This window comes from Myotis yumanensis, unplaced genomic scaffold, assembly GCF_028538775.1.
Source record: "Myotis yumanensis isolate MYYU_CA2020_CCGP unplaced genomic scaffold, mMyoYum1.0.hap1 SCAF_2, whole genome shotgun sequence".
NCBI lineage: Eukaryota > Metazoa > Chordata > Mammalia > Chiroptera > Vespertilionidae > Myotis > Myotis yumanensis.
In genome coordinates, this window is record NW_027223753.1 from 88,359,695 (window position 1) to 88,382,019 (window position 22,325).

At 36.7% G+C, this 22,325-nt stretch overlaps 1 protein-coding gene across 4 annotated transcripts in view; it reads left to right on the plus strand.

The window, feature by feature from the left end:
• The window catches only part of BLOC1S5 (biogenesis of lysosomal organelles complex 1 subunit 5), a 181,649-nt gene that overhangs the window by 22,641 nt on the left and 136,683 nt on the right, over positions 1–22,325 (plus strand). For 3 of the 4 annotated variants that reach the window (XR_011470274.1, XM_070405765.1, XM_070405768.1), the window contains one exon: positions 9,319–9,377. Coding sequence is in view for 3 of the 4 variants with exons in the window: in XM_070405765.1 (XP_070261866.1) it covers positions 9,319–9,377 (59 nt within the window). In the remaining variant the exon portion in view is untranslated. Of the gene's footprint in view, positions 1–9,318; positions 9,378–13,446; positions 13,508–22,325 lie in introns of all 4 variants that reach the window. The other variant, XM_070405767.1, reaches the window with a different exon arrangement.

The following is a 22,325-nucleotide window of genomic DNA, read 5'->3' on the forward strand; positions in this document are numbered from 1 at the left end:
TACATATATATATAATATACAGATATGCATATATATATATTTTAAAGTAGAGTCTTCACAGTGCATTAAAAAAGTATTATCCAAAATTTAAATGTATTCTCCTAAAAGGAAGAATTAAAACACACAAAATGCAAAGTTAATAATTAAGGTTTTGACATATATAGACTGCTTTGGGTCTCATTGTTAACTTTAGAAACTAGTCAATGATTTTTAGAACTCAGTAGGCTCCAATATAAGTATTTTCATGTAGTAATTATCCTGAACAGCACAGGTATAATGGAGATAATTACCTGCTTTTTAAGCTGATGTAGTTTAAAAATTCACCTGGGCCCAGCTGTTGTTCTTGGGGAATTTCATGTTTAAAAACTTGACATTTGCCGAAACCGGTTTGGCTCAGTGGATAGAGCGTCGGCCTGCGGACTGATGGGTCCCGGGTTCGATTCCGGTCAAGGGCATGTACCTGTGTTGCGGACACATCCCCAGTAGGGGGTGTACAGGAGGCTGCTGATCGATGTTTCTCTCTCATCGATGCTTCTAGCTATCTCTATCTCTCTCCCTTCCTCTCTGTGAAAAATCAATAAAATATATTTAAAAAAACAAAAACAAAAAAAAACTTGACATTTTAAGTCATAGTGCTGGCTTGTTTATTTTCACTACTAACTGATCAGAGAGTTGTGCAAGATCATGCAAGTGAATTTATTATATATGGAATATATTCTGATCTAAGTTAAACTTTACAAGACTAGTGATGAGTTGAGTTTTGTTCTGTGCCTGTTAGAACTGCCCCGTTGGTCTCTTCTATGCATGTTTGAGAGCTGTGCTGGCAGTGCCATCAGCTGCATCTCAGAACTATACTGGTGTGGATGGTGGTCTAACATGATGCACAAAACTAAATAGCTGTGCAACAGTAAAGTGGGGACATCTCGAATTGTTTGAATGAGACCTGTTACAGAATCTGCAGCTCATAATTGTTTCTGCTTTTGGCTGTGTAGTGCCATCTATCTTGCAAAGTGTGTTTGTGTGAGCAGAGCCTTTAAAACTAACATTCTCCTGTGGATCCTTAACACCACAAAAATAAACAAGAACTCTAGGACAGGAGAGAAACCAAGATGGCGGCATAGGTAAACACCTGAAATTGCTGCCTCGCACAACCACTTCAAAAATACAAATAAAAGACAAAATGGACATCATCCAGAACCACAGGAAGGCTGGCTGAGTGGAAATTCTATAACTAAAAGGAAAGAGAAAAGCACACTGAGACTCAGAGGAGGTGCAGAGGCGCACGTGGAAAGGGCTGGCAACTGAGGATGAGATTGTCTTTTTCAATCAGGAGGGAGACACAAGCTCCTGCTCTGAACTCCAGTTCCGGGCTAGTCTCTGGGGACCCAGGCTCATACGGGGAGAAGCTGGACTGTCTGGCATTGGGTGTTCGAGGGCGGCTTTCTCTCAGAGGTGCTTGCGGCAATTACCGCAGGACACTGAGATCCGGGGCCTCTTGATGCAGGACTGAGGATCGCCATAGCTGCTTGATCCGCCCAGTTGATTCCCTGACACCCCGCCCCACACAAGCTGTGTGCAGAGGCTTTTGCATATGGATGACCTGGCCCTTTGCAATCTAAGATTACCTAACAAACTGCAGCTGGGTCAGAGAGACCCAGAACATCCAAAAGAAGGCCCAAGGCCCCACAGCAGCTTGCATTGCTTCACAGCTGGGCCTCATCTGGGCACCTCCAAATCCCAAACAAAGAAGAGGAATCTGCGGATCTCTCTGTGGCTCTTGCTGGGTAGCCTCAGGCAGAGGCTAAATTAGCACCTCCTTAGAGATCTAAGAGTCAGTGTACCTAGTGGTCAGAGTGGGATCATCCAGATTACAACTCCTCAGATCCATAAGGGACACACTCAGGAGCAGACTCAGTGAGCACCAAAGCCCCACTGAAGCAAGTCTTGCCCCATAAGGGTGTCTCCAGCACAGAAGTTCTCCCACCATAGACACAGCTGATTCTCATAGCCAATTGGCCTGGAGGTCGATTCCTCCCAGTGATACCAACTACAATCAAGGCTTGACTACGGCAAGACTGTGCACGCAGCCCACGGAGGGGTGCACAAAGAGTGTCCACCTCAGGTAATTGGGGAGGCTGAGCCACTGGGCCCTATAGGACACCTAGCACAGAAAGCCACTCTCAACACAGCAGCCAAAATGCGGAGACAAACAGATGGTCACAAATGACGGAAATGGAGGAGGGCAAGCTACTAGATATAGTGTTCAAAACCACGGTTGTAAGGTTTTTCAAGAGTTTTCTAGAAACTGCTGATAAATTTAGTGAGACCCTCAATAAATCTAGTGTGACCCTTGAGGATATGAAAAAGGACCAAATAGAAATTAAGCATACACTGACTGAAGTAGAGAATGTTATGCAGAGATCCAACAGCAGACTAGAGGATTGCAAGAATCAAGTCAAAGATTTGAAATACCAAGAAGTAAAAAAACACCCAACTGGAAAAGCAAAAAGCAAAAAGAATCCAAGAATATGAGGATAGTGTAAGGAGCCTCTGGGACAACTTCAAGCAAACCAACATCCGAATTATAGGGGTGCCAGGAGAAGAGATAAAAATTATGAACAACAAGTACATTTCTATCAACAAGTGAATCTAAAAATCAAGTGAATAAAAAATCTGATGAACAGAATAAACTGGTGAATATAATAGAATCAGGGGCATAGAAAGGGAGTGGACTGACAATTCTTAGGGGGAAAGGGGTGTGGGGGGTGCAGGAAGAGACTGGACAAAAATCGTACACCTATGGATGAGGACAGTGGGGGAGGTAAGGGCAGAGGGTGGGGTGGGAACCGGGTGGAGGGGAAAAAAGAGGAACAACTGTAATAATCTGAACAATAAAGTTTTAATTAAAAAACAAAAGAACTCTAGGACAGAAATTTTCAACCTTTTTCATCTTATAGCACACATAAACCAATTACTAAAATTCTGTGGCACACCAAAAAATATATTTGACAAAAGAAATAGGTATAATTTTGATTCATTCATACTAGACAGCTGTGAATAATTTGGCGATCTAAGGGAAAAGAGGTCAGTACCCCTGACTAGTCAGGTACTGCATGTTTTAAAAATTCTTGCAGCACTCCAGTTGAAAATTGCTGTTCTAAGAAGATACATAAAAACAACCCATAAAGTAACTTGTCATCAAGATGCAGCCTTTACTATTTTCTTATCCTGAACATACTAGTAGTGTCTGTGTTTGACTCAGTTATTTAATATACTTCACCAAGTTTGTTATCTAGAATTCTTGTCCTTGATTTTAGAGAGTAAGGACAGAAAGCCTCTAGGTTATTCCTGATTCAACTTAACTAATACAGCCATAGTAAAATAAACTTTCTCTCTCTTCCTGCCTCTCTCTCTTTTTAAGAGCAGTGACTATTTTTCTATTATTTAAACAAAAGATAAATGTAAAGCACTAAGAAAAAGAAGTTAAGAAATTAGAAGAAAAAAGGAGAAAGCAATAAATCACCTTAATAACTACATAAAGATAACCATTGCTTTTTAACTTTGGAGAACATCATTCCAGACAACTTTGTATATATCCAAATGGAAGGATGGATAGTGGGATGACTGCTGAATGAACAGATGGGCAAGTATCAGGGGGGCGGGGGCAGGGGGAGAGACCTTCTGATAAGAATGGATCATATAATTTTTTAATATACATTTTTTATTGTTTACACTAGTGCAGATGTCCCTCATTTTCACCCCCCTTGCCCACATCCATCCAGTCCCCCCCCCGCTACCACCCCCCGTCTTCACCACACTATTGTCTTTTTAAATTAAAGTATTAATTTTAAATTTTATTTGAATTTAACAAAACAAAAAATTAAAGCTGAAATAAATACATTAAAATATGTGTTTCTTTACTATTAAAGGTAGTAGTTGCTAAAAGATCATTCAAAGAAAAGTAATGAAAGACATTCTGAAGTTAGCATCATTATTTCTGCATTAGTTAATGCCTTGAGACCTGGAGGGGTTAAGACTTAACCTTTTCTCTTGCATCTCTTCCCCAACCTCTCACTTGTGAATTTTAGCTTTAGTAGGGTTTATAGTATTTGTTTCTGTTCTGCAGTTATAATGCTGCCAATTGCATATTTAGTTGTACACTATTCAACTTCTTTCTGTTTCTGGTTTGTTTATTAGATCTGTAATGATGTTGTTATAGTTCTCAGTTTGTTTCCTTAGCTTTACAGTCACATTTTCATTTCATGCTGTATGTTTGATCGCTTTTAATAGATTCAATTGAGGTGGGTTTTGTTCGTTTGTTTGTTTGTTTGTATTACAAAGTACCAGTGGAGAATTTTATTAGGTTTTTCAGAATGGATACTTTGTCTGTCTTATCTGCCTCTAACATATTATGTTCCTTTTCCCTCCCCCACCCATATCTGTTTCTCTATAAATGATAAATGAAAGCATATCAGAGTTCTAAGAGTTTTGTCTACTCGTTTTCTTTCTCTGACTTTTGGGAGAGGATTAGTTATGGTGAGTTTAGGAGTCTCAGTTCTTTATTAGAATCTGTGTTCCTATTCTTGGCCACCACTTTTCAAAGTTTATAGTATGCAATTATAATATTTCCTTTTTCAGTAAAGGATGGAGATTTTTCCCCCCTCTTACTCTTTTATAGTTTTTTATGTATTTTATGAGGTATTTAAGGGGCTAACCTTGTCTGTTTTTGCTACACTCTGCCTCTTTACCTAGAAATTATTAAGAACTCATGATTTAAAATACTACTTTTATAGCACTTTATTAGTTAGAATTTTTACCTGTAGTTTCTTCATAAACTATCATAACTCTGTAAAATAAGTATTTATTATCCTCCCTACTTTATAGAAACTGAAATTTATAGTGGTTTAATATCGATGGTTCTCCAATAATAATCAGAGGAATTACCATGCAGACCTAGTTCTGCTCTAAAGCTCAAGTTCTTTCAACTTCAGAATATTGCTTTTGTGAATCTTTGAGAAAGTAATAAGCAAAGTCCACCTTTTCTTCTGAGACATCACTTTCTCTTGGATTTTTTCCTACAACACAGGCGCCTCCTTCCATTCTACTTTGTTAGTTCACACCTTTTTCTTGACTTTTAACATCGTTGTGTCCTAAGGCTTGGGTCTGGGATATCTTTTCTTTCTCTACTACCTTGCTTGGTGGTCTCATGTAGAATCACAGTTTTGAATATTATCTGTGTGCCATTCATCAATTCTACATTCATGTTTTAACCCTAGGCTCCTCTCTGGATTGCTAGACTTTTTACATCCAACTGCTTAGTCTACTTAGATGTCTAATAAGCATCTCAGTATAACCTATCCAGAACCAGACTTGAATTCTTTCCTCAGTTCTGCTTTTACCTCATTTTATACCATTTCATGAATGACATTACCATTCCCTAGATGCTCAGGCTGAAAAATCTGAACTCCTATCTTTCTCTCCCTTCTTCATCTCTTTCTCTGGAGTGCTCTCTTTCCCCCACTTCATCTTCTTCACCTCCCTTCTTCCCTCCTTTATTCATCCCTTCTCTCTTCCCTTTCCCTCCCTTCTCCTCCCTTTCTCTTCTCTTCCTTTTTTCCTCTCCATCTCCACTCCTTCCCTCCCTCCCTGTATTCTTTTTTCTTCCCCTTTTTCATTCATTCTTTCTCCCCTCATGTATATTTTATTAACAAATTCTTCTGGCTCAGTGACTCTTATTTTCAATGCCCTCCTCCCCCCGCCGCCGCTTGCTTTGTTCTAGCTACTCTGGCTACCTTATTCTTCCTCTAATGTGCCAAGCACACTCCCACCTCAGGGCCTTTGCATTTACTACTCCCTCTGGAATACTCTTTTCTCAGATTTCTATACATTCTCATTTCCCATTTGTCTCTGCTCAGATGTCAACAGTGAGACCTAACTCAGCCACTCTAACATTCATCTCCCCTCACTTTGGCATTCTCTGGCCTCCCTACCTTGCTTTGTTTTTCTCCATCATTTCCTGATATGCTAACTATTTATCTATATGCTCTGTCTCCCCAACTAAAATAAGTTTCATGAGCTCAGGGACTCTGTTCTCTGCAGTATCCCTGGCACCTAGAATAGCAGTGGCTGGCACATTATAGCCACTAATTATTTGTTTATTGAAATAAATGAATGAATGAGAATTCAGCCAACATCTGCTCCTAATACCAACCAAAATTATTTTCTTATGTATGTATTTGAGGTTTACACATACCTACCATGACAGGATGAATTTGTTTCTTTTATGTGAAGACAGTTGGGACATTAACTACTATATGCAGCACAATTACTGTATGTTATACTAATTTCCTTGAATAATCTTTCAGTTGAGAGAAAATAATTTGATCAATTCTTGACTTTTTAAAGTCAGTATAGTTTCCTAAAACACTGAGACAACAGGGGCAACTGCTTCCTATTGACCAGTAAGTCCTGTGGAAGTGATAGGAAGGTTTGGATAAATGGTCCTTTTCCTCTTTGAGTCTCTAATTGTGAAGAAAGGGAATGTTTGCTCTAGTCAGGTGACTTTCCTAGACTTTAGAAAAGCAGATTTTATTATACTCAGAAAGTAAACCTTTTTTATTGTGTGGCTAAAGAATTAAAAAGTAAATTACTTCAAAGGAATTTTCTAGAAATATATATTTTGTCTAAGCACCAAGACAATCCTGGTAAGGAACAAAAGTATAACTTTGTCAGATCTGTTCTAATTAAATTTTAAAGGATATAATAAATGACAAAATAAATGTCATAGTCCTATAACTCTTGTCAGATTAAACCAAGAAAGACCTGAAAATAATGAAACAAAGACCACAAAATGGATATTTTTAAGTTATGTTTATAGCCTTCCTTCCATCACCCCCCTCCAAAAAAATAAAAAACCAGGAAATTATAAAAACCACTGCTCAGGAAAGATGATGTAATATTAATACTAGTATAGCACAGAAAGAAGGCAGATCTAATCAGCACCTATTTTGGTTTGTTTTCATCTTTTCTGTTAGAACAAACAATGAATGATAGGGAACCTAATTTTCAGTACTAAAATACTATCTTTGATATAACTATAAAGCGAATGGTTACTGATGAAAACCTGACTTTTAAAAGCAGAATCCTCCTCTTAACCATATTTTCACAGGGTGGGTCCTAAAATTCTTCTGAAAGAGAATCACAGTCCCTGCCCTGTTGTGGAACTTGTGACCTAGTTGGGGCCAGATTGAGGTGAGATAGGAAGGCATAATTGTAAAACAGCTAGGTAAACCTCTCTTTAAGCAAATGCAAGCTAAAGTGGTAGGGTGTTACATACCAAATAAGGGGAAATTCTTATAGGGAAAGGATTAATCCGGGGGATTTTATGAAGGCAGTAAACCTTGAACTGAGCTTTTGAAACAAGTAAAACATTTTAATTATAGGAAAGGAATAAGGGAAGCACTTTCAGTAGGGATAGTATAGTAAATAGAATAATAGTTCTAATAATAGAACAGTAGCATTTCTTGACTGCTTACATTTGTCAGTATTACACATGCCATTACTTCTACACATGCCTTATAGAGATAAATGAAAATGTATTTACTTGGGTAAGAAGTAAATAACAGCAGTCAGAAGTATTTTAAATAGAATATTATGTACTGATCTATTACTCTGCTTACTATGTGTGAAGAACTACGCTAAGTGACTTTTATTAGTATTTATATATGTGCTATCTTATTTAATTCTTTTATCAATTCTGAAGTCCTCTTTGTTGTTTTACAAATGGAGAACTAAGATGCTACAAAATTAGCAACAGTAGCAATAACAGCACCTGACAATAAATACTTGGCAAATGAATGAAAGAATAAGTAAACAAACATGCCAAAGATCAGTGAGACAATTAATAAGTGCTCAGCTCTAGATTTAACAAAGTCTGACTCTTAGCCTGCACACTAAACAGTGAAGTAAGTGATGACATTTATGTAAATACAATGGATCCAGTAAATGAAAAGGTTTAAATAACTGATGGATTAAAACCAGCTTCATCGATGAAATTATAAGAGGAATGGAGTGTTGAGGATAAGAGTCAAGTCTTTAGCCGAAACCGGTTTGGCTCAGTGGATAGAGCGTCGGCCTGCGGACTGAAAGGTCCCAGGTTCGATTCCGGTTAAGGGCATGTACCTGGGTTGCGGGCACATCCCCAGTGGGGGGTGTGCAGGAGGCAGCTGATCGATGTTTCTCTCTCATCGATGTTTCTAACTCTCTATCTCTCGCCCTTCCTCTCTGTAAAAAATCAATAAAATATATTAAAAAAAAAAAAAAAAAGAGTCAAGTCTTTAGAGTCAGAGATCTGATTTTAATCCTACTTTTTGTATTTATCTATATAATAAAAACCCAGTGGTCTTAACGCTGTAACAACCAAAGACCAGTCACCAGGAGGCCTCGCTGCGCACAGGTGGGCGGGGCTACGTGTGCAGCAAGGTGTGCGCGGGTGGGTGGGGACTTGACTCTGGGTCCCACCCCACGCTGGGACTCGGGGGGGTGGGTCCCGGGTCTTGCATGATTTCACGTGCTGGGTCATTAGTTAGTCATATTACCTCCTTGAGTGACATCTACCTCTTTACCCCTGTTTTTTACAAATGCCAATACTCTGTAAAGTGTGACAGTGATCCTCTTCTAAATAGAAAAGTGGGATTAAAAGGAATAATACATGGAAAGTACAGGTCTTGGCACCATAGTACTAATAAATAACCATAGTAATTGTTATTAACAGTTTTGGTCCATTAGAAAGGAAAACAACTCAATGAAAACAATCTGGAGAAGTTTGAATCTGGCAGTGGCAGCCAGGATGAATTTGAAGACGAGAGCAGAGGCAAGAAGAATAGTAGAAAGTTGCTGAAGCATTCCAGTAATGTCTGCAAGAGAGCAGTAGTGTGCAAGAGACAAAGGGAGAGGGACCTAGTGAATGGGAAAGACACTGTAAAGGCACAGTCAAAATGTAATGCTAAGTTTATATCTTTTTAGAGAATTCTAAGGTTATTGTTGACAATTTGTCATTGGAATTAGTACTTAAATGCCTTTGGCTTGCAACTCAAAGCTCAAGAATGATGGTAGTTCTTATTATGACATACTGAATATATTGGTAGAACTTCTTTTTTTGCTACCCCACCACAACCAAAATAGTATCGTGGTTTTTTTGTTGTTGTTGTTTTGCATAGTTTTTTGAGATCTAAAACAATCTACATATTTGTTTTTCCAGGTCTTTCTTTCATTGATCAAGGGCTGCTAATTGAAAACCCATTCTCTGTTTTATTTCAGTGCAAGCAGCTACTGACTCAGTCTGTAGACTCCAACAGAGGGAGCAGGAACGAAAAAAGGTAAAAGTAGATCATTTGGGTATTGGAGCCTCTAACTTCAGGGCTTTTATTATAATCATATTAGCTTTTGATAAAAAGAAGTTATCTGAATTTGGTTTTTTATGCAATGATTTTAAAATGGCTAATTCTGCCAAACCGATTTGGCTCAGTGGATAGAGCGTCGGCCTGCGGACTCAAGGGTCCCGGGTTCGATTCCGGTCAAGGGCATGTACCCTGGTTGCGGGCACATCCCCAATGGGGGGCGTGCAGGAGGCAGCTGATTGATGTTTCTCTCTCATGGATGTTTCTAACTCTCTATCCCTCTCCCTTCTTCTCTGTAAAAAATCAATAAAATATATATTTAAAAAAAATAAAATAAAATGGCTAATTCATTCATGATGTTTTGAAGAGGTATGGGCACATGATTGCACCATCCATATTTTTATAGTTTAAATTACAGACCTTGACCTTTTTTTCCCACCTTTTCAACATTTCCATCTTTTCCTTGAAAGTGGTATTTGTTTTATGGAGGAGAGAGAATAGGACTTTTACATGGAACAAAAAATACTCACCAGATTGGAAATATAAATCTTCCTTTGCACCTGAAGCGTTGAGTATAGTATGTATATTTCTTCTAGAAAAGGAAGCCTTCATGCCTGTGGATGGGTTATTTAGTGAATAGTCATAATTGCATGTGAATCACTTGCCGGGTAGTGCTTTGCTTATTTTAATTATATCTTAACTAAATTCAGATGTGGAAAAATAGCTTAAGGATTTAAGGTCCTGTTATAATTTGGTGTTTTCACATATAATTTTCATGAATTATTTATATAGCTTATATATTGCTTTAAACCAATAAAGATACACTTATTAAGAAATGTTGAAAATGCTAAGTCATTCTGAAATACACACCTTTTTGCATGTGCGTGTATCAACGAGTGTTACTATCTCCATTTCTCTGGAAGGTGTTGTTCAGATTTGGCATTGTGTAAAAATATAATGGAATGAACCTTGCCCCAGTTTGAATTTCTTCACCCTCTGCTCAACTTTAAATATTGATATAAAGTTTAAATATTGAACAGTTTGATGAATCAAGCCTACTGAAAGAACTTGACATTCAAGCCAGGGGGGAAGGCTGCCCAAGAAGAGTAGGATTGTTTCTAGCAGGCCAGGTCAGGAAACAGGCCATTGCAGAGCACCTTGATAAAAGGGCAAGGTGAAGCCATAGGCAGGAAAGTCTGGGTTGGGTGGAGTGTTTGCACTGTGTCTAGAGAGCACTGTGGAGGCAGGAACGGGGGCTTCAATGGGCTTTTCCTGGCTGGACAGATTTTTTTTTTTTTAATCCTCTACTTTGCTAGGAGAAAAATTTTAGTTTGTTAAGTTTGAAGCAGTTTGTATACTCAGGAGGTAAAAGTCTAGGGGGTCCCAAACCACTAGTCTATAATAATAAAAGCATAATATGCTAATTAGACCGGACAACCTTCCAGATGAAGCCAAGGCTGCGAGGGGAGCCCGGGTCCTGGGTGCCTGCCGGTGGCCGGAGAAAAAGCCCGGGTCCCTAGTGCCAGAGGAAAGCCAGTGCCAGCAGCCGGGGAAGGAAGGCCTACTCTTGCATGCATTTTGTGCATCGAGCCTCTAGTACTAATATAATGAAGGATAAAGTAAAAGCTGTAAAAGCTGTGGTCCGGTCACAAGGAACTTTGTAGGATCTGGCAAAAAAGTAATTTATTAGGAGGATGCTAGCATTCGTTCCAACCTTGCTCAATGAGTTGGACTTCAATTGACAGGATACGGGAAGAAAAATATGAGAGGATGACGGATATCATGTGAGAAAAGACAAAAGATGTTAGAATTCAGTAGTCTGTAGAGCTGGGGTGTGGACTATCTAAAGCATGGTGGGGAACTTTTTTTCTGCCAACTGCCATTTGGGTATTTATAACATCATTTGCAGGCCATACAAAGTTATCAACTTAAAAATTAGCCTGCTTGCCCTAGCCGGTTTGGCTCAGTGGATAACGCGTCGGCCTGCAGACTGAAAGGTCCCCAGTTCAATTCCTGACAAGGGCACATAACCAGTTTGCAGGCTCGATCCCCAGTGGAGGGTGTGCTGGAGGCAGCAGATCAATGATTCTCTCTCATCATTGACGTTTCTCTCCCTCACCCTTTCTCTCTGAAATTAATACAAATATATTTTTTAAAAATTAGCCTATTATATTTGGTCGAACGTTTAATTAACTCAAACCTAATGCCTTGGCAGGCCCAGACGAAATGATTTTGCAGGTCTCATATGGCCTGCAGGCCAGACATTCCCCACCCTGATCTAACGGGTTATATCTGAGAATGATTGTGGAGAACCTTGATTGCTATATTAAACAAATTGTTAGTGAAGGCACCAGGAGCATTTCTGTGTTTGAGAAGCAAAAAGACTTTTTCTGTAAGAACACTGGCTATTCCTGGCTGTAACATGTGCAATTCTCTTGGCTTTCACAATGAAAATTAAGGGTGCCCTATGCATGTTGAACATGTTGCTGCGTGATTTAAGCAGATTTATGAGAACACTACGGTGTCGGGTGAATTTCCCGCCAAAATATAAGATGGCGGTTCGCATACGCAGGTAGGTATCTTTGTGAACGGCAAACAAACAAATATTTGGTAATACGCAGTTACAATCGGCCCGAGTTTACACGTTTCCCGCACTCCACCGCAAATCTATATGAACGGAGTTAAGACGGCTCCCGCGGAGTACGCGCAATTCACGCGAGCCGACTTAACTCGTTTCCCGCAATCCAAGTGTGAATATGCTCTCACACATTATTGGTCTTTCGAAGACATCGTCAGAGTAGTTATGATTCTGATAAAATGGCAATTCTTTTCATCCTTGAGCAGAACTAACCTAAAATTAAATTGGAATTGGAATGGTTCTTCTTGGCACTTTGAACTTTTTTCACATTTGGTGTATTAATTATATGTAAGTAAGAAAATCACCAGATTTGGTAAAAAAAAAAAAAAAAAAGTACAGTGTCTTCTATTTCTAGCTGTTTTCTTTATTAGCTAGCAGTATGTTCTTCGACAATGCCTTGAGCTTCAAGCTCTTCATCTGCAAAATAAATACCTATTTTACTTAACCTTATGGATTAATATTTTACTTACCTGATAGATTATATTACGTGGTTTATGTGAAATGGTTTTGCAAATTGTATATCACTTTTCATATGTAAGGTGGCACATCTTCCCTGCCAGTTCAATCATTTGTTTAAGGTGCAGGCAGTCACTTTGTGCATAAGAGCCCTGTTGTGGTTTATTAGAGTTGGCAAAGCCCTTGAAAATCCTGCCATTCATGATTTTCTGAATTAAAAGATGCTGTCCCTGGTTGTTTTTTCTTAAGGTAGCCTCAAGAAATAAGAAAGCCCTTAGAATACTTTAGTTTTAAATATATTTCTATAGGTATTATGTTAGAGAACGTTACTGAATTATCTATAGAGTACACATTAAAGTTACTATTTTAGAATGTACTGAAATGTTGTGTTTCACTAAGAACTGATATGGAGTCTGTGAAACCTACTTGCATAATCAGCCACCCTGAGTATTTTCTCAAAATAAAATTAACCAGCTATAAGTCACACAAAGATGTGCTTTTCCTAGAAGAATAAAAATTCTTTATACCAGTGGTTCTCAACCTTCCTAATGCCGCGACCCTTTAATACAGTTCCTCATGTTGTGGTGACCCCCAACCATAAAATTATTTTCGTTGCTACTTCATAACTGTAATTTTGCTACTGTTATGAATCGTAATGTAAATATCTGATATGCAGGATGTATTTTCATTGTTCCAAATTGAACATAATTAAAGCATAGTGATTAATCACAAAAACAATATGTAATTATATATGTGTTTTCCGATGGTCTTAGGCGACCCCTGTGAAAGGGTCGTTAGACCTCCCCAAAGGGGTCTCGACCCACAGGTTGAGAATCGCTGCTTTTATACTCTTCCAAGGCAATGAACCTTTAGTCTTTATTTCTTTTTCAGTTTATGTAGTTAGCAATAGATTTGAAATACATATCTTTAAGAATTTTTTTTTCTGTCATCCAGCTTTTGCCAAAACTTTGACGTGGCAGAGGTTTCACACTACAAATATATAAAAGACATAGAGGTAAAGTTTAATTTCTCATCTAGCAAATATGTACAAAGCAAAATTGACGTCTAGCTGCATTTTGCAATCTGATGTTAATTGTTGTCCTTAGTTATACTGTTGGCTACATTTTGTGTATTTGAATGGCTCTCAGAACAAAGAAAGATGGGAGTAGTAATGGAATAAAATAGACTCTTGCCATTAATCATTAATTCTTTTATGTCAAGACAATTTGTGGAATTCTGTGGGAAGTAAATTATGATAAACGTCATTCATCCAAATCACATTTCCCACAATTGATATCAAAAAGTACATTCATAAGAACAATAAATGTCTTGAAAACGACTCACTAATACAAAGTTGTATTTTTGATGCTAGCAATAGGAGTAGTGCAATGAAAATACAAGTAGCATAAAAATAAAAGAAAATACACGTAGCTTATAAAATTCACTGGCTCTTAAAAATATGCCATCAAGGGAAATGAGCTTGTTAATATGTGTGAATAGTTTAAACTTGGTTTCCATACACAAGTATCAACTTTTGAAGCCACATTCAACCAAACTAGAGATAGTAATGAAGTAAACATGAATCCTTTGATTCATCTTGTCCACAAATATTTATTAGATTTAGTTATATCCCAGTATGATTTTTATGAGATCAGTGAGATAGCATAGATTATACATTGTTCTTGATAGAGTGTGAAAATGCAGAGTTAATAGATCAATAGGTAATATTCTATTTAAAATCATTACTGACAGTTGTTATTCTGACACTTCTTATCAAAGTAAATACTTTTTCATTTGTTTGTGTCGGGCATATGTACAATTAATGGCATGTGTATTACTGACAGAAGTTCCATAGGGCCTTTTAGACTGAGTTTTCTCTGAGACCAGGGTTTCTCAACCTCTGCACTATTGACATTTTGGACCAGGTAATTCTTTGGGGGGTGGAGAGGAGTTGGCCTGTGCTTTGTAGGATGTTTGCAGCATCTTTGGCCTCAACCCCTTATATGCCAGGAGCACCTCCCCCTAACCTATGCTGTGACAACCAAAAATCTGGGAGACAGAAGCATCAAAATCCATTCCCATTTGAGAACCACTGACTTAGACTAAAGCATGCAGAAATGTATTATGTGTCCCAGAGTTCATTTCTAGACCTGGTCCTAGAATGGTTTGGCTTGAAGATTGGCTTCTCTTTAAATTTATGTCTAATGGGATATATGTAAGACAGTTTATTATTACTATTTTTCACTTTGTTATAGAAAGAGACAAAACCATTAAAGCTAATTACTCCTAGTATACAGTTGTAGCTCATTAACAAACTTTCTCTTCAATTTTTTTTTTTTTTGGCATTTTCCAAATGTATCTTCAGAAAATCAGTTGTGTCCACTTTATAAAAGAATGTAGTTGGTTTCATTTATGAAGAATCCTCTGAAACCTGATTTGAATTTTTTTATTGTGATAAAATATACCTAACATAAAATTTACCGGTTTAAGCACTTTTAAGTATGCAGTTCAGTAGCATAAAATACATTCGCATTGTTCTGCAGCCATCACCACCATCCATCTCCAGAACTTTTTCATCTTTCCTAGCTGAGACTCTGTACCCATTAAACACTAATGCCCCATTCTCCCCTCCTCACCCCTGGTAACCGCCATTCCACTTTCTGTTTCCAAAATTTGACTACTCTAGGTTTCTTTCTAAATGGAATCATATAGCATTTATCTTTTTGTGATTGGCTTCTGTTATATAGTGTCTTCATAGTTCATCTGTGTTGTAGCATGTATCTGAATTTCATTCCTTTTTAAAGATGATTATATTTTGTGTATCTGTTCATCTATCAATGGATACTGGGTTGCTTCTACCTTTTGACTATTGTGAATAATACTACTATTAATTTGGGTAAACAGATATTTGTTCAAATTCCTCCTTTTCATTCTTTTGGATATACACCCAGAAGTGGACTTACTGTATCATATGGTATTTCTATTTTTAATTTTCTGAGGAACCACAGAAGTTGCACCATTTTTATCGCCCCACCAGCACAGTGTGCAAGCATTCCATTTTCTCCACATCCTTGTTATTTTCTGGTGGGTTTTTTTTTCATAGTAGCCATTCTAATGGCTATCTCATTGTGGTTTTGGTTTGCATTTCCCTAATGATTAGTGATGTTGAACATCTTTTCTTAAGATTTTTGGACATTTGTATACCTTCTTTGTAGAAATGTCCATTGGGATTTTGATGAGAATTGTATTAAATCTTTATATGCCAAGACCATTCAATAGCGAAAGGACAATCTTTTCAACAAGTAGTGCTGGGAAAACTGTATATTCACATGCAAAAAAAAAAGATACTGGACCCTTACCTTATATCATATACAAAAGTTATTTCAAAATGGAACAAAGACCTAAATGTAAGGCTTAAAACTATAAAATTCTTAGAAGAAAACAGGGAAACCTCATGACATTGGATTTGTCAATGATTCCTTGCCTGTGACACCAAAAGCACAGGCAACAAAAGTAAAAATAAATTTTTGTTTTTACTTCACCAAAATTAAAAATGTGTGTGCATTAAATGACATTATGAACAGAGTGAAAAGGCAATTCCCTAGAATATGATAAATATTTGCAAATCATGTATTTAATAATGGGTTAATATTAAAAATATATTTTTAAAAACTATATAGTTCAATAACAACAACAACAATAAAACAGTTTGATAAAAAATGGACAAAGGGCTTTTCCATTGGTCTAAATATCTATCTTTATGCTAGTCCCACACTGATTACAGTAGCTTTGCAGTATGTTTTGAAATTAGGAAATGTGTTTTTTAATGTAGATTTTATTATTTAGATTTGGTGAAGCCAACAGATTGGAGATGATTGCCATCTCCAATAAAGACAATTTGTTACTCATAGTTCTCAAAAGGAGGGGTCATGCTGTGTACACAGGACCATGTAGGAAAGCACTAGGGTTTGTCAGGCAGAGTGAAAGAGGGGAAAACATAGGCAAGAGCTTTTATTGTGGTTTCCAAAGGAAGTTACATATGAAGCAGGGTAATCAGGCTTAGGATTGTTTAGTTCAAATAATTTTATCAAGTTCTGGGGCATAAGAGCGTAGTTGTCTGGTACCTGGCCCAGGGTAGGTAGGTAGTGACCCAGAATGTGCGAGTCCAATAAAGAAGGTAGTTAGGGTATGGGCTTTGTATTGGTTGGCTTGCATATAAAAGGTATTCTCACAGGGTGGTTGTTTACTATCTCTAGGAATAAGTTAGCTCTGGAAGGAACAGTCTCTCCAGGGTCAACAAGGCCCCAGATGTAAAAACATCATGAACACATGGTTAACATAGTATGAGACATCAATTTTGCTCTTCTTTTTCAAGAATTGTTTTTGTTTTGACTATTTGGTGTCACTTCATATACATTTTAGGATGGATTTTTCTGTTTCTGTAAAAAAAAACATCATTGGGATTTTAATAAGGATTTTATCAAATCTGTAGATCACTTTGGATAGTATTGACATCTTAACAAAATAAAATTTTCCAGTCCATAAGCATGAGATGCCTTTCCATTGATTTGTGTCTTTAATTTCTTTCAACAATGTTTTGTAGTTTTTAGCATACAGGTCTTTTGCCTCCTTGATTAAATTTATTCTAAGTATTTTATTCTTTTTCAATGCTATTGTAAATGGAATGGTTTTCTTAAATTTTTTTTGGATTGTTTTTTGTTAGGGTATAGAAATGCAACTAACTTTGCATGTTGATTTTGTATCCTGTAGATTTGCTCAATTTGTTTAGTATTTCTAGCAGTTTTTTGTGGAATCTTACAATTTTTGACATATAAATCATGTTGTTTGTGAGTACAGATAATTTTACTTCTTCCTTTCCATTTGGGATGCCTTTTATTTTCTTGCCTAATAGCTCTGGTTAGGACTTCAAATACTATGTTGAATAGAAGTTGAAAAAGCAGAATACTTGTCTTGTTCCTGATATTAGAGGGAAAGCTTTCAGTTTTTCACAATCAGATATGATAGCTGTGAGTTTTTCACATATTACCTTTATTATGTTGAGATAGTTTCCTACTATTACTGGTTTTTAAGTTGTTTTTATCATGTCAGGGTGTTGAATTTTGTCAAATGTGTTTTCAGTATCAATTGAGATGTTTATGTGTTTTTTCTTCATTCTGTTGTTGTAGTGTATTTTGTCAGTTGATTCTCATATGTTGAACCATCCTTGCATTCCAGGAACAAATCCTACTTGATTATAGCATCTGATCCTTTTGATATACTGTTGAATTTAGTTTGCTAGTTTTTTGTTGAGGTATATGTTGTATCAGTTAGTATTAGCACAGTGCTGGCCTCATAGAATGAGTTAAACCTTCCATCCTCTTTAATTTTTTTGGAATAGTTTGAAAAGGATTTGTGTTAATTCTTGAAATGTTTGGTAGAATTCACTAATAAAGTCATCTGCTCCTTGTGTGACTTTGATTTTTAATACCACATGATTTTTTATGATCACTTGCTAGAAGAAACAAAGAAAAATGAGACCAAAGTTAGTTGTACTTTTATTTTTAACTAAAAAATATATATATCTTAAGTGATTCACATTGTGTTTTTTAAAATCTCTTAATTATTTTTGATATATTGGAATGTGAAATACATATTCGTTTTTGCCAATCCTCATGACTCACTATGTTTTGTTTGAACAGCATTATATAGCAAAAAAGAGCAGAAAACTAGATTTTTACTATTGATTCTACCCCTTTCTCACTGTGTGACCTTGGAAAGAGGTCCATAGGAGCAGTGTACCTATCATACTTGACACTAGAATAGATCATCTTTAAACCCCTCCCCGACAAAATTATTTGTAATAATAATCCTGATATTAAAGAATAATGATAAGAAAAAAATGCAGATAGTATTTTTTAACTTAATGTACGTAATTATACCATTAAAAAAGTAAACAATTTAAATGTGCTAAAACAGCAAAAGGAAAAAGTAAGAGAGTAATCATTTTAAGTACATTAATATAGTTTTTGAAAAAAGGAGGAAAAACATATCTACCTACATATTGGTCTGTTACAGTAATGGTAATAATATTATAGTTTGCTTTTGATTCTTAACTTTTGCAAATTTATTAATGACTTCATCAAATTTGACCTTTGCATATTCAACTTAAAATAGTATATCAGATTTATCATGTCTTGAGTCATAGTTGATTGAAAATACTTTTATTATACATTTCAAAAAGTTTTTCAAATGAAGTCTAGAAGAGATTTATAAAAATCACATTTTACAATAAATTCAGAAATTGCAATGCTGTCTTTGTTTCTTTGAAAACTATTCTAATGGCTCCCGATATTTCCGCATTATAAAAATTGTAAATACAAATAAAAACATACAAATTTAAGTACAAAAAATGGTATGGTGATGTAGAATGATAGATTTGAAACTAATTCAGGTTTTATTTCAGCAGTTGCTCTGCCATCATTGGTTAAATGCAAGAATATTTAATTACCCATAGGTTGGAGCTGCTGAACATCCAGAGAAAACTGAAATGATTCTTAGCTACTGGGAATTTACATTTGAAATGAACAGCTGATTTCAACTTTGTTCAGGACTGGCTATTTAAAGTGGGAGTTCTCTAAATTAACTCCAGTGCAGAATACAACGTTTATTAAAGATTAACTATAAAAATCTGTTAATTTGTAACATATATTGTTAAAATTCAACAACCTCAGCAATTGTTTAGGACTTAGACCAAAGCAAGATTTTTTTTTTTATTGCTTAAAGTATTACAAAGAGTACTACATGTGTCTCCTTTTTTTTCCCCCCTTGACAATCCCCCGGCCTCCCCTACACCCCAGTGTCTTATGTCCATTGGTTATGCTTATATGCATGCATACAAGTCCTTCAGTTGATCTCTTACCCCTCCCTCCTGCTCCCCAACCCTCCCCAGCCTTCCGGCTGTAGTTTGACAGTCTGTTCGAGGCTGGTCTGCCTCTATATCAATTTTTGTTCATCAGTTTATAATGGTCTTTATTATCCATAAATGAGTGAGATCATGTGGTATTTTTCTTTCATTGACTGGCTTATTTCACTTAGCATAATGCTCTCCAGTTCCATCCATGCTGTTGCAAATGGTAAGAATTCCTTCCTTTTTACAGCAGCATAGTATTCCATTGTGTAGATGTACCACAATTTTCTAATCCATTCATTTGCTGATGGGCACTTAGGCTGTTTCCAGATCTTCGCTATGGTAAATTGTGCTGCTATGAACATAGGGATGCTTATATCCTTTCTGATTGGTGTTTCTGGTTTCTTGGGATATATTCCTAGAAGTGGGATCACTGGGTCAAATGGGAGTTCCATTTTTAACTTTTTGAGGAAACTCCATACTGTCTTCCATAGTGGCTGCACCAGGCTGCATTCCCACCAGCAATGCACGAGTGTTCCCTTTTCTCCGCATCCTCTCCAGCACTTGTCATTTGTTGATTTGTTGATGATAGCCATTCTGACAGGTGTGAGGTGATACCTCATTGTTGTTTTGATTTGCATCTCTCGGATGCTTAGTGACGTTGAGCATGTTTTCATATGTCTCTTGGCTTTCTGAGTGTCCTCTTTTGAAAAGTGTCTATTTAGGTCCTTTGCCCATTTTTTGATTGGATTGTTTATCTTCCTTTTGTTAAGTTGTATGAGTTCCCTATAAATGTTGCAGATTAACCAAAGCAAGACTTTTGGTTTAGGAGTATTTTATTAGTGACATTATTCAGTATTGCCAGTGCCTGGTGGTAATAAAAGACGGTCTTTCAGCTCTTTGTGTCATTGATTTAAATTCTGTACAGACATTGCACCCCCTGATTGCTTCCACCCAGAGCAGAGCTCACCCACCCTCCTGCTGTTGGTCTGCCACTAGTACCGATTATATCATTACTGAAAAAAAAGGAAGCTGCAAACCGTCATATGTAATGTGACTTCATTTTGTTGTTAAAAAATATATGGTTGTATAAATACAGGAAAAAATCTTTTGACTACCCATCAAACTATTAATAATACTAGGAAAAAAAGATAATACTTGGAAAAGATTTGGTGTGTATGTGTTGGGGGAAGGGGAACTATCACTTTCTATGAGACTTAATGTGAATCTGTTTGAATATAACTATGGCAACATAGCAAAATAGTATATAGTGGAATCATCAAAGGGGATTGAAGTGAATATGGGAATGAAAGAGGAAACTTATTTGAGCTACTTCTATTGTTTGAATTATTACAAGAAAGTATTACTAAAATTAAATGACTACAGTTAAAGAACCAAAAAACTTAAATTGGAGAGGATAAAAAGTAGTGTGACATGCCTTCCAGATTCTTTGCTTGTGATTTTATTTTAATTTATTGATTATTTGGGGCGGGGTGGGGGGGGGGAGGAGAGGGAGAGAGAAAGAAAAACATCGATGTGAGGGTGGAACGTCTATTGGGCTACCTCCTGCACACCCCCTACTGGGGATTGAGCCTGGAATCAAACCAGCAACCTTTTGGTGCATAGGACAACATCCAACCAACTGAATCACACTGGCCAGGGTACTTGTGATTTTGCATAATAATAATATTGACCTTTTATTAAGCATCACAGGCACTGAGCTAGGAACTTGACATGTATTACCTCTGATTTTTACAAATATTATTTATGAATATAAAGTGTTGTTTTTCTCATTTTAAAGTTAAAGAAACTTTTAAATTTGCTCAGCATCATACAACTGGTAATAAGTGAACCAGAATTTGAAGCAAGGTTTATTGCCTCCCAGATCTTCATCTTTCTCTGTTGAGCTGCCTGAGGGGAAGTGGAACCAGGTCCAAATCACAGGGTCAGCTGAGCCAATTATGGTGTTTTGATTAAAAATAAAATAATAAATTTTTAAATAACATCTGAGCTTGGATGTTAATGTCCTCTGTATTTATTAAAAATTAATTTACAGCTAAAACAAGATACCGTTTTGAGGAAGTTTATTTGCCTTTGTCTTTTCTTTTTAGTCTAATGGCTTTCTCATTTGATAGTGCAAAAGTTCTATGAAAATAATTTATTTTATGTATATTTTGGACAATTACAATCCATGAGGCTAAAAAGTTAAAAAGTAATGTTTTGGATTTTGCTTAACCTGCTTCCCAACTTTATTGGATCTGTAAAACCCTCCTTAACCTTCCCTCCTCACCACTGTAATACCTATTTAAATTCCAAAAGTCTATGGGACATATTTTAGGCTAATGTTTTACTAAAACTCAAACTTCAGACCCTCACCCTCTTTTTACTTGAGAAGCCTCTGTGCTGAGGAACTTCACGTAGGATTGGCAGAAAAAGCTCTTGCAATAGCCTTTTTTATTTGGTCTTGCGAAAGAGACTTTTAGCTACCTATGTAGAACTTCCTCTGGAAAGATCTGATTTACAGTTTGTGATAGAAAAGGCATAGGTGTTAGAAAGACTTAAGTGAGACTCTGCAACTTCATAGCTGAGTGACCATAGAGAAGTAAATTTAGTGTCCTTAAGCCTTTATTTGTTCGTCTGTAAAGTGAGAATAATGTTACCGTGTAAGAGAGGTTTATAGAAGTAGATAAGATACACAAAACAGCTAACAGAAATATGCATTTCATAAATACTTAGAACGTGATGGCTTATCCAGCTCTTCCTCCTGCTTCTCATCATGTCCCAGATAAGAGAGAAAGTAAGGCAGCAAGGACTTTATGGGCCGCATGAAAACCTGGTTTTATCTTTTCCTATAGCTCTCTTCCAGCAGCTGAGCTACCAGTACATAAGTACACCAGGTGTCTACATTAGTGTGCTGGAATTAGTA